This window comes from Tamandua tetradactyla, chromosome 3, assembly GCF_023851605.1.
Source record: "Tamandua tetradactyla isolate mTamTet1 chromosome 3, mTamTet1.pri, whole genome shotgun sequence".
Classification (NCBI taxonomy): domain Eukaryota; kingdom Metazoa; phylum Chordata; class Mammalia; order Pilosa; family Myrmecophagidae; genus Tamandua; species Tamandua tetradactyla.
In genome coordinates this window covers 17,497,153-17,511,315 of record NC_135329.1, presented here as the reverse complement: position 1 = coordinate 17,511,315, position 14,163 = coordinate 17,497,153, and the positions used below count along the sequence as shown (strand labels likewise).

Here is a 14,163-nt window from a genome sequence, read left to right as displayed (position 1 = left end):
GTATGTTAGACTAAGTTTCCTAGTTTACAAAGGAGAAAACATCTGTGGAAAGGACGTAACAGATAATTCAAGACAGAAGAACTTGGTTAATTGTCCATATAATAAAAGTTTAAAATAGTCTCATTGCCATACCTTGAGTTTAGAGAATGTAACCCTATATGAAAGTAGAAGGGGTCTGGGGAAAGTAGAATGAGAATGAGTTCCTGAATTACGAGGGCCAAAGGTATAATATGTCATCTATTGCAAGAGAATTTAACTTTGATTTCCTCCCCCTGAATATCCCATTGGTAAGTGATTGTATTCATTATTTGCTGTCTCCTACTTATAGAAATGGGTTGAGATTGGTCTAGTGCAGGAGAGGAAGTCCCCACCATTGTTAGGTCCCCCTTTTAGGCTTATTGATTGGCTTTTCACCAGAGTGGCAGTCAACTTATTACTCTTTAGGTAGCAAGTATTTTTCATGCCTTTATCAGCTATGTAGACTGTAGATAAACCCTAGTCAGAACCTGTTTATTAAAGAAAATATGCACTCCATTTAAATTGGGAAAGAATCTCATAAGCCAAAAATCCTAATGAAAAACATTTTTTTAATTAACCATTTATTTGCTCTACAGATACATTATTAGAAGAATCTGTAAAATTTTAGAAATAGGGCAAACATATAAGTATGTAGAGAACCAGTAGTGAGCGTTAGGCCTTGGCTCTGTCATTTTCTTTGTGGATTATAGAGTTTAAGGTACAGTTTGTGTACTATCTGATATAATGCTTCTGATTTCTGTACTAGTTCTATGCTGCATCCATCGGTCATGCACTGGGGGCATTAATGTCACATACTATCTTTAGATTATATATATTTTTTCAGTTTGGGAATATTGTCAGCAGTGAGTCCTTTTCCTTTTTCTTGTACTAAATAACAGACAGCATACATGTACAGTTTATTTGAAAAGAACTGTCTGTCGCTAATTGGTCTTTTCAGCCACACTCATACAGAGAGAACATGATGCCATCAGCAATGTCATCTTCAAATGCAAAGGATAATGATCTACATAATCCCCAAATACTCCCTTCACTAGTTTCTTTGCCCATTTGAGGAAGATGCACCATTTAGTGGATGATTATCATAATTTCTCCTACTTACCCAGAGGATTATCATCTGTGATCCTCAGGTTTGTAGAGTTTGTGCTTTAAAAGGGCACCCAGAATGTGAGGGGAGCTAGTATTTCCTGACTTCAGTTAAGGTAGTTATTTTGAAGGTTATCTTTTTTGCTAAGATAAGAATGTATTGGCCTTGTGAGGATTACAGGATCAATGAGAATTCTAAAAGGACCAATTTCCTCTGTTTTGCACCCAGGTAATAAAAATTATGTCTGGTTATAACATTAACTTTTTTTTTTCCATAATGCCAAAGAATGACAAAGCAATATTCGAACGTTGATGTGTTAAATTTATCCTACAAGCATCATATTCATTCTATTTCTGAATAAACTTCATACTCTATAGGCCCTTTTCCTATTCTGCTTTTGTATGTGTTATAATATATTGATATAATTTCTTTTAATGAAGTTTCAATTTAATTATGTAATTTTTTTTAAACTTTAAGTCAGGATTCTCACTGTATGGTAGGTATAATATGTACATATTCTTTATTGAATAGTATCTTTCTAGTAGACAGTTTAATGCTCTCCCCTTTTATATAGATAATATTAAGGTCTTCAATTAGAGCAAAGACTTAACCTTTTTTTCTATTTATGTATCAGACCAAAGATAATACAAATGACATTTGAGCCCTTTCTTTATGTACAGACAATCAGGATGGCTGGGATGGCAAACAAGAAAATGAGGAGCGCCTTTTTGGGGGCCAAGAAATCATGACTGAGAAAGATATGGAATTATTTCGTGATATCCAAGAACAAGCACTGCAGGTAAAATTGGATATTCAGGTTGGGCAATGGTTTGAGAAACAGGATTAATTATATTGTGGTAAAGCATTAACAGCAACTTACTTATCTATCTTATCTACTTTCTAGTTTATGCATATAATTAGTTCTGTTGGTTAGGGTTTTCCTTTCAAAGCCATGAGAATTGCTTGGGTTTTTACAAATAAAAACACTGTTTTGACTGCCAATATTAAATGAGCTTGGTTTAAGTTCTGTCTTATATGTAAAGAAGAGTTTGGAATTTGAGCAAAACACACAAAACAAAGCAAGCTTCTCTCAAGTGATAAAATACCCATTTAATTAATTCAACTAATATTTATTAAATGCTTCTTCTGCCTTAATCCTTTGTGACAGATGTTGGAGATGCCAAAGGGAATGATATAATTAAGGAATTCTCAAGTATACTCTCGTATACCAGAGACATATAAATAAATAATTTCAATAATGTGAGAAACGCAATTATGGAGTACATGGTATTTTAGGAGAATAGGAGAGCAAGCACCTACCTCTGCCTATGAAAATCAGAAGAGGCTTCATTTTTGGGAAATATTTGAGCTGGTCTTAAAAGATGTAGAAATTTATTTGGATGATAGGCAATGGAAATCCATATAATCAGAAGGAACAGCATGTGCAAAGACTTGAAGATGGGGGAAACATGCTTAATTGTATTAACTAAACTAATTTAGTAGGGAGAGGCTGGAAAAGTCAGCAGGGTCTAGATCAGAAAAGTTCTTCTAGAGCATGTTCATTTATCCTGTTTTTTCCTTCTTTGCCACCAATTCAATGTGTAAACCGAGTTGAGTTCTCTTTTATTTTGAAAGTAAGAATTTATACGGCTGATGATTCTTACTCCTTCCCAAGGTGAAACTCTTTGGATTAAGTGACCCTTTGATGACTAGACTGTTTATGTCTGTCATTACATGAGTACTTTTGAAAAATAAAAGCAATATTATATACTCAGCAAGTGTTTATTAAGCATTCTGCTATATCGTGGTTTAACAAAGTATTGGCTTTGAGTCAGATGGACCTGGGTTCAAAGCTTAGTCTATCATTTACTAACTACTACTTTGAACAAGTTGCTTAACATCTTAAAGCCTGTTTCCCTTTGTATAAATAAGTAAAACAAAGTATTATAAATATTGTAGTAGAAATACACATGGAGTTCAGTTGGTACTCAATGGAGGGAAGATAGTTCTTCTTGATTTGAATACATGTGCATACTTTTTCCTGAATTGTTCAAGAGTAAATTGTCAGGCACGTAGCTAATACCCCTTTACCCTTAAATGTTTGTGTGTTTCATGAAAGCAAGGACATAGTCTTACATAACCACAGTACAATCATCACATCAAGAATTTAACACAAACTTACTATCTAATAATTCGATAATAATTGTCTAATTTACAGACTTTATTCACATTTCACCTTGTACAACTAATAACCCTATAGCAAAAAATCTTTCATGACTGATTTTGAAGTGTACAGGCCATTTGTTTTGTAGTTTGTTTTATGATTCATCATGATTAAATTCAACTGGTGCATTTTTGGTAGAAATGCCACAGACATAGTACGTTCTTCTCATGCATCATATCAGAAAACACTTTATTTTATAATTATCTCATTACTGGTGATGTTAACTTTGATCACTTGGTTAAGGTGATATTCTACTAGGTTTCTCTTCTGTAAAGGTACTAAAAGTTACTAAATTCTTTCTGTAATTTATTGTCTTGTGGGGCCATACTTTGCGATAGTATAAATATCCCATTTCTCATCAAACTTTTCCCCGCTGGTTTTAGCATCCAGTGATGATTCTTGCCTGAAATCATTAATTTGTCGGTTTGCAAATAGATGATTTTCTAATTCCATCATTTCTTCTACATTTGTTAATTGGCATTCTCCTATAAGGAAGAACCTTTCCTTCATTTTGCTTATGCTTATAGATTTTTATTTTATGGGTTATTATTTGTTGCTATCGGTATTTATTTTGATGCCCAAATTGTTCTACATTTGGCCAGGGACGGACTCTTCAGGGTGGCTCCTGTGTTCTTTTGATGTCTCCATCATTGATATTTACTTTGGTTCACAGCAAAATGTTTCAGGCTCTTATTCTAGCTCTTGATTCAGTAATTTCACTGAGGACCCCGGTGGTTCCTTTTATTAGAGAGTGAAGTAAATAACAGTTCTATCCTTTTACTTGCTTAGGCCTAAAGAGGGTTCATCCTTGATTTTTTTTTCTCATGCTCCACGTTCATTTCATCATCAGATCCTAATGGTTCTGCTTTCAAAATATTTCCAGAATGTGACTGTTTCTTAATCACATTCCTCTTTACTGCCTTAGTCCAAGTCACCATCACCTCCTGCTTGTACCATTATCATATTCCCCATACTAATCTCCTTGCTTCTACTTTTTTTCCTCACCTCAGTCCCTGGTCTATATTCTTCATCCAGGATGACTATTTTCAAATGTAAATTGAATCGTAACACTCCCTCTGCTCAGAAAACATCCAATGTCTTTCTGCCTTGCTTAGAATTTTTAAAACCAAAATTCTTATCCTTGTCTTTAAGCTCATATATGATCTTACTCCTTCCCTTTTTGGCTGCTCTTTTGCCTTGTTCACTCTGCTCCAGCCATAGTCTTCCTCTTCTTTAAACTCACTAAGCATACTCCTGTCTTGGAGCCTTTGTACTTAATGTTCCCTCTTCTGGGATTATAGTTCCTCTAGTTTACATATCTAATTGGCTCAATCCTCTGTTTAATTTTCTGCTTATCACTTTATCAGAGTCCTTCCCTGACTACCCAAATTAAAGTAGCATACTTTCACTCCCAATGTATCACTTTCTATCCCCTTATCTACTTGCTTTTTCTGCATAGTTCTTTCTACTGCTTGAGTGGTAGATATTTATTTCTAGAATGTAAGTTCCATGAGAACAGGAACTTTCTTTTTGTTCACTGCTGAATACCAAGTGCTTGGAATGTAGTAAGTGGTTAGTATATATTTGTTGAATGCATAGATGTTTGAATGACATTTTTCTGCAGTGAGGAATGAAATTTCTTTGTGAAGAGAAAGCTGACTGAGGAGAGTTAAAAAATGTGCTGAGCTATGCTAAGACCCAGTGGAGACAATATAAATTTATATTGACATTAATCTGATTGTTCCCTTCAGCATTTTATTAAATCCTTGAATGTCTGTGTATGTATATGGCACCAAGGAAACAAACAGCAGATATTGGAAGTCTAATTTATGCTTATTTTCGTTGGTAATGCACTAAAATTCTGATGATGTTCATGTTTCTCCATGAGGTTCATTAATTTAGTATTCATGCATGTCACATGGTTCTGGAGCTACAGCGTGAACAGAAAAGACATAGCCTCTGCTTTCATGAAGTGTTTAGTCTCATTAATGGGTCAGACATTAATTTAATTACAAATAAATCTGTAATTATAACCTAATAGGTGGTCTGAGGAAAATAAGATATTGTAATGGGAGATTATTAAAAAATGAGTATAGGGCGGGCCGCGGTGGCTCAGCGGGCAAAGTGCTTGCCTGCTATGCCGGAGGACCTCGGTTCGATTCCCGGCCCCAGCCCATGTAACAAAAACGGAGAAACAGAATACAATAAAACAAGAAAATGTTTAAAAATGTTTCCCTTTCTTCCTTCCTTCCTTCCTTCCTTCTCTCTGTCTTTAAAAAAAAAAAAAAAAAAATGAGTATAAAGTCAGCAATACAAGTAGCTAGAGAAAAGACTATTCCAAACATAAAGGAACTGTCTATGTGAACATCTTAAGTCATGTAAGAACTTAGCAAATTTGAGAAACTAGAAGAAAGCCAGTGTGGCTACAGCACAGTGAGTAAGAGAGTCATGTGAGATGAAGCTGCACAGCTAGACTGGGGTCAGGAGTGAGGATTTGGTTTTTTCTTCATAATTACAATGGGAAGCCATTGAATGGTTTTGAGCAGGAAATAACAGATCAGACTTGCATTAAAAAATTTTTTTTTGGTCACTACGTGAAGAATGAATTGGATTAGGCAATAGTAGAATAAGGGAAATGAATTTAGAGACTTTTCCAGTGACCTAGATGAGAGAAGATGGCGGTCACTAGAGAGGTAGCAGTGAAAGTGGGAGAGAAGTAAGTTGTTTAGAATATATTTTGGAGATGGAATCAGCAGAACTTGGTGATTGATTTGATATGTAGATTGAGGGAGCAAGAACTTATCAAAGAGACTACCAGCTCCTTTCACTTACTGTAGTAGAGGAATTAGGGTGAAGACAACTGGGAAAATTATTATTGGTTAGATTAGAGAATGTTTGGGTAAACAAGGGATTCATAAAGATGCAGAAAATCAACTTTGAGGGCATATATATGGCTTGGTAGAAGCTATTTCAACCTTTGTTTCAGGAAATTTGCAGGAGATTCTATTACAGGGTCTAAGGCAGTCTTATACCTGTACCAATAAGAGTTAAATAATTAAATTTGAATCCTTCCAACTGGCTATCCATCATTAATTGAGTACCTAGTATGTTCTAGGAACTATTTTAGATGCAGGGGATATATATGTATATATATATCATAGTTGCTGTGTTCTTAGACCTTATAGTCAAATAGGAAATTTTTTTTAAAAACATATTGCAGTTAGTAGTGCTTGGGGCAATATTTGCACATCGTGATTATCTTGAGTAATTAAACTTTATATGATATATTACCTGTTTCAGTGGAGAAGTATTGGAATGTTTAACAAGATTTTTATCAGAAAGGGTCATCTGTTAATTGGTTTTGATTTGTTTTTATTTTTAAAAAATTTTTATTGAGGAATCTTCATACACATGCAGTCCATCCACATAGTTGTGTATTCATCACCATGATCATTTTTAGTACATTGCATCACTCCAGAAAGAGAAATAAAAAGAAAAAAGAAAAATCTCATATAACCTGTAACCCTTACCCCTCCCTCTCATTGACCCCCTCTCATTGACCACTACTACTATTTCAATCTACCCAATTTTTTTTACCCTTTATCCCACCTATTATTTATTTATTTATTTTTCCTTATTATTGTTATTATTTTTTGCTGTCCCATACCCTGGATTGATTTTTTTCTTTTTTTGCTGTTCATACCCTGGATTGATTTGTTTTTGCTTTTGTTTGTTTTTGTAAGTGGTAGAAGAAATAAGTATATAGTTTGCCTGATATTTAGTGATCTATCATTAACTATACAATGTAGACTTCCATAAAAATGAGCCACCTCTGAAAAGAAAAACAGAAGCAAAAAAAAAAATTAGTAGTATATACCTTTATTCTGGAATTTTATTTCAATAGTGATCTTATGTATGGACTCAGAAGAAATTATTTCTCTTAAAAGATCCATCACCAAAATGAAGCATTGGTATTCATTCTATTAGAACATATCAGCGTTCTTGAAATATACAGAATATATACAATAATCTTTACATAGAACATCACCAAATAGTAGGTTTACATTTCCATGTGAATGTTACTGCTTTCTAATTTTGAAGGACTTGATTGTTTTTGTGGTTCTGAAAAGCTATAGAGTGTGTTTGAAATCTGTGTGAGTTATTAAATTATTTTCTTTGGATAAAGAGTTAAACAGTTATTAGAAACAACGTAAGCTAGGTTTAAAAACGCTTTTAACCCTATGTGGTAAGAATTGTTATCCCCATTTTACATATGAGATTTTTAGTTGAGCAACTTTTCCTTAAATCACATAACTAGTAACAGCAGAACTGGAATTAGAACTCAGACCAGTGTTATGGCGATAGCAAAGTCATTACAGTGTATGCTGTAATGTTGTATTCAGTGTATGCTGAATACAACTAGGGAATGTACTTAGGAAGATTCACAGCAAACAGTGGCATAGAATACTAGTTAATATAATTCATTGCTGTATTACATGATACAGATTATTCTAAAGGTTTACAGATGTTCACAGTATACTAAGATTAGTAAAAATGGGTGTGATCTGGGTTGATCACAGAAGACGCAGTCCTCAAAGATGGTTAGGATTTAGCTAAATGGAGAGAATGAAAGTTTTCCAGTAGGAATAAATAACATTAGTTCAGCTAAGACTAGGACAAAATAAATACTATAACTATAGGATACAGTGTGATTTTTGGCCTATCAAATCAACGAATATTTGAGAGCCTACTGTGTGCAAGCTGCTGTGAAGTTGAGGTAGAAAACACCAGACCTACCCATAAGGTGTTATGATATAGGCATCCCTGCTTTTACAGCACTGTGTTAATGGAAACATATATATATCAGAATCTTTCCTCACTTTACATGTTTTTGTGCTAACTAGGATTTGATCTCAGTTCTGCTATGCAGTTCACATGGCCCTACACAAAGCCAGGACTTTCTATAGTTCAGTTTGAGAGAGAAAACAGAAAGAAGCATATGTTGGGGAATGGTAAATAATAATTTGGCCTTTGTAAGGTTTTGAAAACTAGTAAGACATCAGTCTTAGTATGCCAGGATTTTAGGTATGCCTATGACTATTTCTTGTTTTGTTTTTCTGGAGTGATTTTTCCTTGGTAATACTGTTGAATTTAAGGATTGAGAACTGGGGGCTGTTTTAGTGTCTGAAGTCAATTTACGCATTAATTATAAGGTTATTATAATTATGTATAATTATAAGGTTGCTTAGATTTATTTTGGGTTTATTCATTTTGTGATTTAGCACAACTTTATTAAATATTTATTAAAATAATAGTAAAGAGCCCAGGTACTAGAAACATCCTACACGGGTTCAGATCCTATCGCTGAGTGACTTTTGGTTAAGTAAGTTACTAAATAAATTTGTTGAAAGAATAAAATTAATTGATGTTTGAAAAGCCATTGGAGCAGTATTTCATGTATTTGGTGAGCACTGGATAAATGTGAACTTCTATTAGCTGTTTTAGTGGCAGGTGCTAGGACTGATAAGTAGAAAATGTGTTTCTGACCTCGAGTAGCCCATTGTCTAGTTAAGGAGACATTTATAAACAAATAATTAAGGCCGTGTGGTTAGTAATAGATATCTTTTTACTATGTGGCAGGTACTATATTAAGCACTGTATATCCATTTGTCACATTTAATACAACCAGGTTATTATTTTTTTTACATGGGCAGGCACCGGAAATCGAACCTGGGTCCTCGGGCATGGCAGGCAAGCATTCTTGCCTGCTGAGCCACTGTGGCCCGCCCACAACCAGGTGATTAGCCCTCATTTCATGGGTGAAAAAGTTGAAGCTTTAGAATGATTATCTTAACCAGGGTTATATAGTTATTAAATATCAGTCAATATTTGAATCCAGGCAGTGGTGACTCCCAGAGATGCTATGTGAACAAACAGGAAACATCTGACTAGAAATGTATGGAGAGTCATCATAGTGGAGGTGACATTTGAGCAGGGTGTTGAAAGAATGAGTAGGAGTTTAATATTGCACAAGAGGAGGAAGGAATTTCAGGTGGAGGGAACAGTTTGGCTATGAGGAGCTCATTGAACTCTTGTAGCTACAAATTGTTTAACCGGAGTTTAAGTAAGAGATGAAGCTAGAAAAATGTATAGACTAGATAAAGACGATCCTGTGTTTCATGTTAAAAAGTTTGTGACTTATAATTAAAGTTACTCTTTAAAGTAGTTAAATACCTATTGAGGAGCTACTTAAGAATTTTTTAAAAGAGAGTGACATAATCATATTTGCATTTTAGAAATTGAGTTCTGGTGATATTGTGAAAAGTGGATTGAAGAATTCTTGAAGAAGGACATATACTAATCCAATGATTACATAGTCAGAATGAGAAGTGGCTAAGGCCTAAATGAAGGTAGAAGATATAGGCAGAGATTTTGAGAAAGGTTTAGAATGAAATGGAAAAGATAAGATGTTGAATGGGGAGTTTAAGCTGAAGGAGAGGGAAGAACCAGGTGGGCCTCCCAGCATTCCTCTGTTTTGAGTAAATGATGATATTAAATTTGGGGATCTAGAAAGATGTTTATTTGGATGGAGGGAAAGGCAATGTTTACATAAATTGCAGACTTATGTGACATATAGACTTGTATATATGAATATGGAACTCGGGAAGGCTCTGGGTAGATTTGCCAAGTTATCAGCACACAGGTGGTAGTTTACACCACATGTATAGTAGCTGAAATTATTATCACAGATCAGATTATCAACTCATGATAGTAAAGATTACTGAGTACAGTTTACCATTTGCCAGGCACTGAGGATACAACTGTAAACAAAAGAAATTTTATCAAAATCCTAATTCTCAGGAATTTATAGTTTAGTTGGAGTGAGGATGGGGTAAAATAAATGGTATGCCATGTGATAGTAAATATTGTGGAAAAAAAGCAGAGGAAGAAGAAAGAATTCAGAGGGAGAGGATAGATGATATATGCTTTTAAATTGAGGGTTAGATACTGTCCCTCTGACATTTAGCAAAGACCCAAAGGAGGTAAGGGAATGAACCATGTGGATATAATGAGGAGTAGCATTCCAGTTAATTCAGAGCCCCTGAGAGGGGGTGTGTATTTGGCATGGTCAATGAAATATAAGGAAGCCATTGTTTAGAACCAAGTAAGTAAGGGAGAGAGTAGGTGTTAAGGACAGAGAAGTATTGGGAGGCTGGGTTTCCATAAGGATCTTCTAGGCCACTGTAAGAACTTTGGCTTTTACTCTGAATGAGATGAAAACCCTTGGAGGGAAAGCAATATATGTTTCCTGCATTTCTCTAATGGGTAATAGTGCTAAGCATATTTTCATGTGATTATTGGCTCTTTGTTGATGTTCTTTGAAGAAATATCTATTCAAGTCCTTTGCCCATATCTTAATTGCTTTATTTGTCTTTTGTTGGTGAATTGTTGCTGTTATTTATATAGTCTGGATGTTAAACTCTTATCAGATATATAGTTTCCAAAATTTTCTTTCATTTTGTTGTCTTTTCACTTTCTTTTTTTTTTTTTTTTTTTTTAAAGGAAAGACAGAGAGAAGGAAGGAAGGATAGAAGGAAGGAAGGGAAACATTTTTAAACATTTTCTTGTTTTATTGTATTCTGTTTCTCCGTTTTTTTGTTACATGGGCTGGGGCCGGGAATCGAACCGAGGTCCTCCGGCATAGCAGGCAAGCACTTTGCCCGCTGAGCCACCGCGGCCCGCCCTCACTTTCTTGATAATATCCTTTCATGTGCAAAAGTTTTTAATTTTGATGAAGTTCCATTTTTTTTTTTTCTTTTGTTGCTTTTGGTTTAAAGTCTTAAGAATCCATTGCCTAATACCAGATCCTGAAGATGTTTCCCCATGTTTTCTTCTAATAAGTTATGGTTTTAGCTCTTATATTTAGGTCATGGATCCATTTTGAGTTAATTTTTGTATATGGTATGAGACAAGGATCTACTTAAATTGTTTTGCTTGTGGACATTCAATTTTCCTGGCACCATTTATTTTCTCTGAAGAAATATCTATTCAAGTCCTTTGCCCATATTTTAATTGCTTTGTCTTTTTGTTGGTGAATTATAGCAGTTATTTATATAGTCTGGATATTAATAACTATATATCCAGTTATTATATAGAAGAAACTGTTTTTTCCCCATTGAGTGGACTTGACAGTCTTGTTAAAAATCACTTGTCTTTATGAATTTTTATTTCTGCACTCTCAATTCTATTCCATTCATTTATGTCTCTCCCTGTGCCAGGACTGCACTGTTTTTAAATATTGTAGCTTTTGTAATAAACAGGGTATTTTTTTTTGAAATAGGAACATGTGAGTACTCCAGCTCTGTTCTTTTTCAAGATGGTTTTGCTATTTGGACCCCTTTGGCCTTCCATGTGAACTTGATTCAAATTCTGTTTCTGTGAAAAGGCTGTTGGAATTTTGAGGAATTATAAATTGGTTTGGGTGGTATTGATGTCTTAATGATACTAATTCTTCCAGTCCCTGAGCATGAAATATCTTTCAGTTTATTTAGGTCTCCTTTAATTTCTTTCAGTAATAATTTGTAGTTTTCTGTATACAAGTCCTTTACATCCGTGATTAATTTTTTTCTTGGATATTTGATTCTTTTAGTTGCTATTGTAAATGGAATTTTTTTCTTGCTTTTCTTTTCAGATGATTCCTCACTGTTATATAGAAACACAGCTCACTTCTTGTGTATTGCTCTTGTACCCTGCCACTTCGCTGAATTAATTTATTAGCTCTGGTAGCTTTCTTGTAGATTCTTTAGGGTTTTCTCTATATAGGAAAATAAGATAAGGAGAGTTTTATTTCTTCCTTTCCAATTTGGATGCCTTTTATTTCTTTTTCTTGCCTAAGTGTTCTGACTAGCACCTCCAATACAGTGTTGAATAGCAGTGCTGAAAACGGGCATCCTTGTCTTATTCCTGATCTTAGAGGAAAGCTTTTAGTCTTGAATTATTGAATGTGATGTTAGCTGTGTGTTTTTTTTCCCCCATGTATACCCTTTATCATGTTGAGGAAATTACCTTCAATTACTACTTTTGTGCGTGTTTTTATCAATAAAGATGCTTGGCTTCTTTTTTTGTGTCAATTGAGATGATCATATTTTTCCCCCATTCTATTAATGTGATATATTACTTTTGATATTCTTTTTTTGTATGCTGTGCAGTAGGGGTCACATTTCATTCTTTTCCATGTGAATATGCCATTAAATTTGCTTGATTTTCTATGTTGAACAACCCTTGCATTCTTGGGATAAATCCTGCTTGATAATGGTATATAATCATTTTCTTTGCAGCTGGATTTGAATTGCTAATATTTTGTTGAAATTTTCACATCTTTATATATTAGGGATATTGGTAATTTTCTTTTGTGATATCATTGTCTGGCTTTAGTATTAAGGTTTGATGGTCTCATAGAATGAATTAGGAATCCTGTTTTTCCCTCCTTTTCAATTTTTTGGAAGGTTTGAGAAGGATTAGGGTTCCTTCTTCTTTGAATGTTTGGTAAGATTCATGAGTGAAGCTATCTGGTCCTGTCTTTTTTTTTGTTGGTAGGTTTTTGGTTACTGATTCAGTCTCCTTATTTGTTACTTGTCTGCTGAGATTTTCTTCTTGAGTGAGTTTAAATTGTTCATTTCACATGTTTGTTTAATCTGTTGGTGTACAGTCATTCATGATATTCTCCTGTAATCCTTTTTATTTCTTTGGGATTGGTAGTAATGTCCCACCCTTCATTTCTGATTTTTGTTATTTGCCAGTTGTTATCTGTCAATTTTATTGATCATTTCAAAGAACCAACTTTAGTTTCTTGAGTCTCTTTCTTGTTTTTATATTCCCTATTTCATTATCTGTATTCTAACTTTTATTATTTCCTTTTGTTTTAGTTTTCTCTTTCCTAAAACAAATACCTTACAGTGGGTTGGTTTGATCAGTGGGAATTATTGGCTCATGGTTTTGAGGGTAGGAGAAATCTAAACTTGAAGTATCATAAGGTGATATATTTTTCCCAAAGACTGTGGTATTTTGGGGCTGACTGCTGGCAGTCTTTGGTCCTTGGCTTTTCAGTCACATGGTGATACATGTGGCAGCATCTTTTCCTTTCTCTTGATTTCCACTTTCTGGCTGATCCCAATGGGTTCTCTCTTTCTTTGTCTATTTTGATTTGCTTTTAAATACTTCACCCATATTGAATTAAGGTCCACCCTCATCCAATTTAGGCCCATCTTAGTTTATAACATCTTCAAAGGTCCTATTTACAAATGGGTTCATACTTGCAGGACCAGGGATGGGGTGGGGTATTTTTCAGTTTCCAACAGTATGCTCTCCATTCTCCCACATGCAAAATACATTTATTCCATCACAACATCCCAGAAGCCTTGAGCCACATTAGAACAATATTAAGTACAAAGATTCATCAAAATCAGTTATATGTGTGGTCTACTCTGGGGTAAAATTCCTCTTGTTTAATCAACCTGTGAAACCAAGAAAAGAGGTTGTCTACTGCTAATATACAATGGTGGAATGGGCATAGGATAAAGATTCTCATTCCAAAAGGGAGAAATTGGAAGGAAAGCAAGGGTCATGGGTCCCAAATAAGTCTGAAACCCCCAGGGAAGCTCCATTAGATTTCAAGGTCTGAGAGTCATCTATACATCTTTGTTTTGTCCCCTGACCTGACACAGCAGCATCCCTGCTTCTTCCAAGCACTTAAGCATAAGCCATGTTCTCCTTGTGCACTTGGGTGAAGGCCCTACCATTTCCGACTAATGAGATA

At 34.6% G+C, this 14,163-nt stretch overlaps 1 protein-coding gene across 4 annotated transcripts in view; it reads left to right on the top strand.

The window, feature by feature from the left end:
• KAT6A (lysine acetyltransferase 6A) overlaps positions 1-14,163 on the top strand; it is a 175,283-nt gene that overhangs the window by 118,958 nt on the left and 42,162 nt on the right. For all 4 annotated transcript variants that reach the window (XM_077152587.1, XM_077152585.1, XM_077152586.1 and 1 more), the window contains one exon: positions 1,804-1,922. In XM_077152587.1, the coding sequence (XP_077008702.1) occupies positions 1,804-1,922 (119 nt within the window). The remainder of the gene's footprint in view (positions 1-1,803; positions 1,923-14,163) is intronic.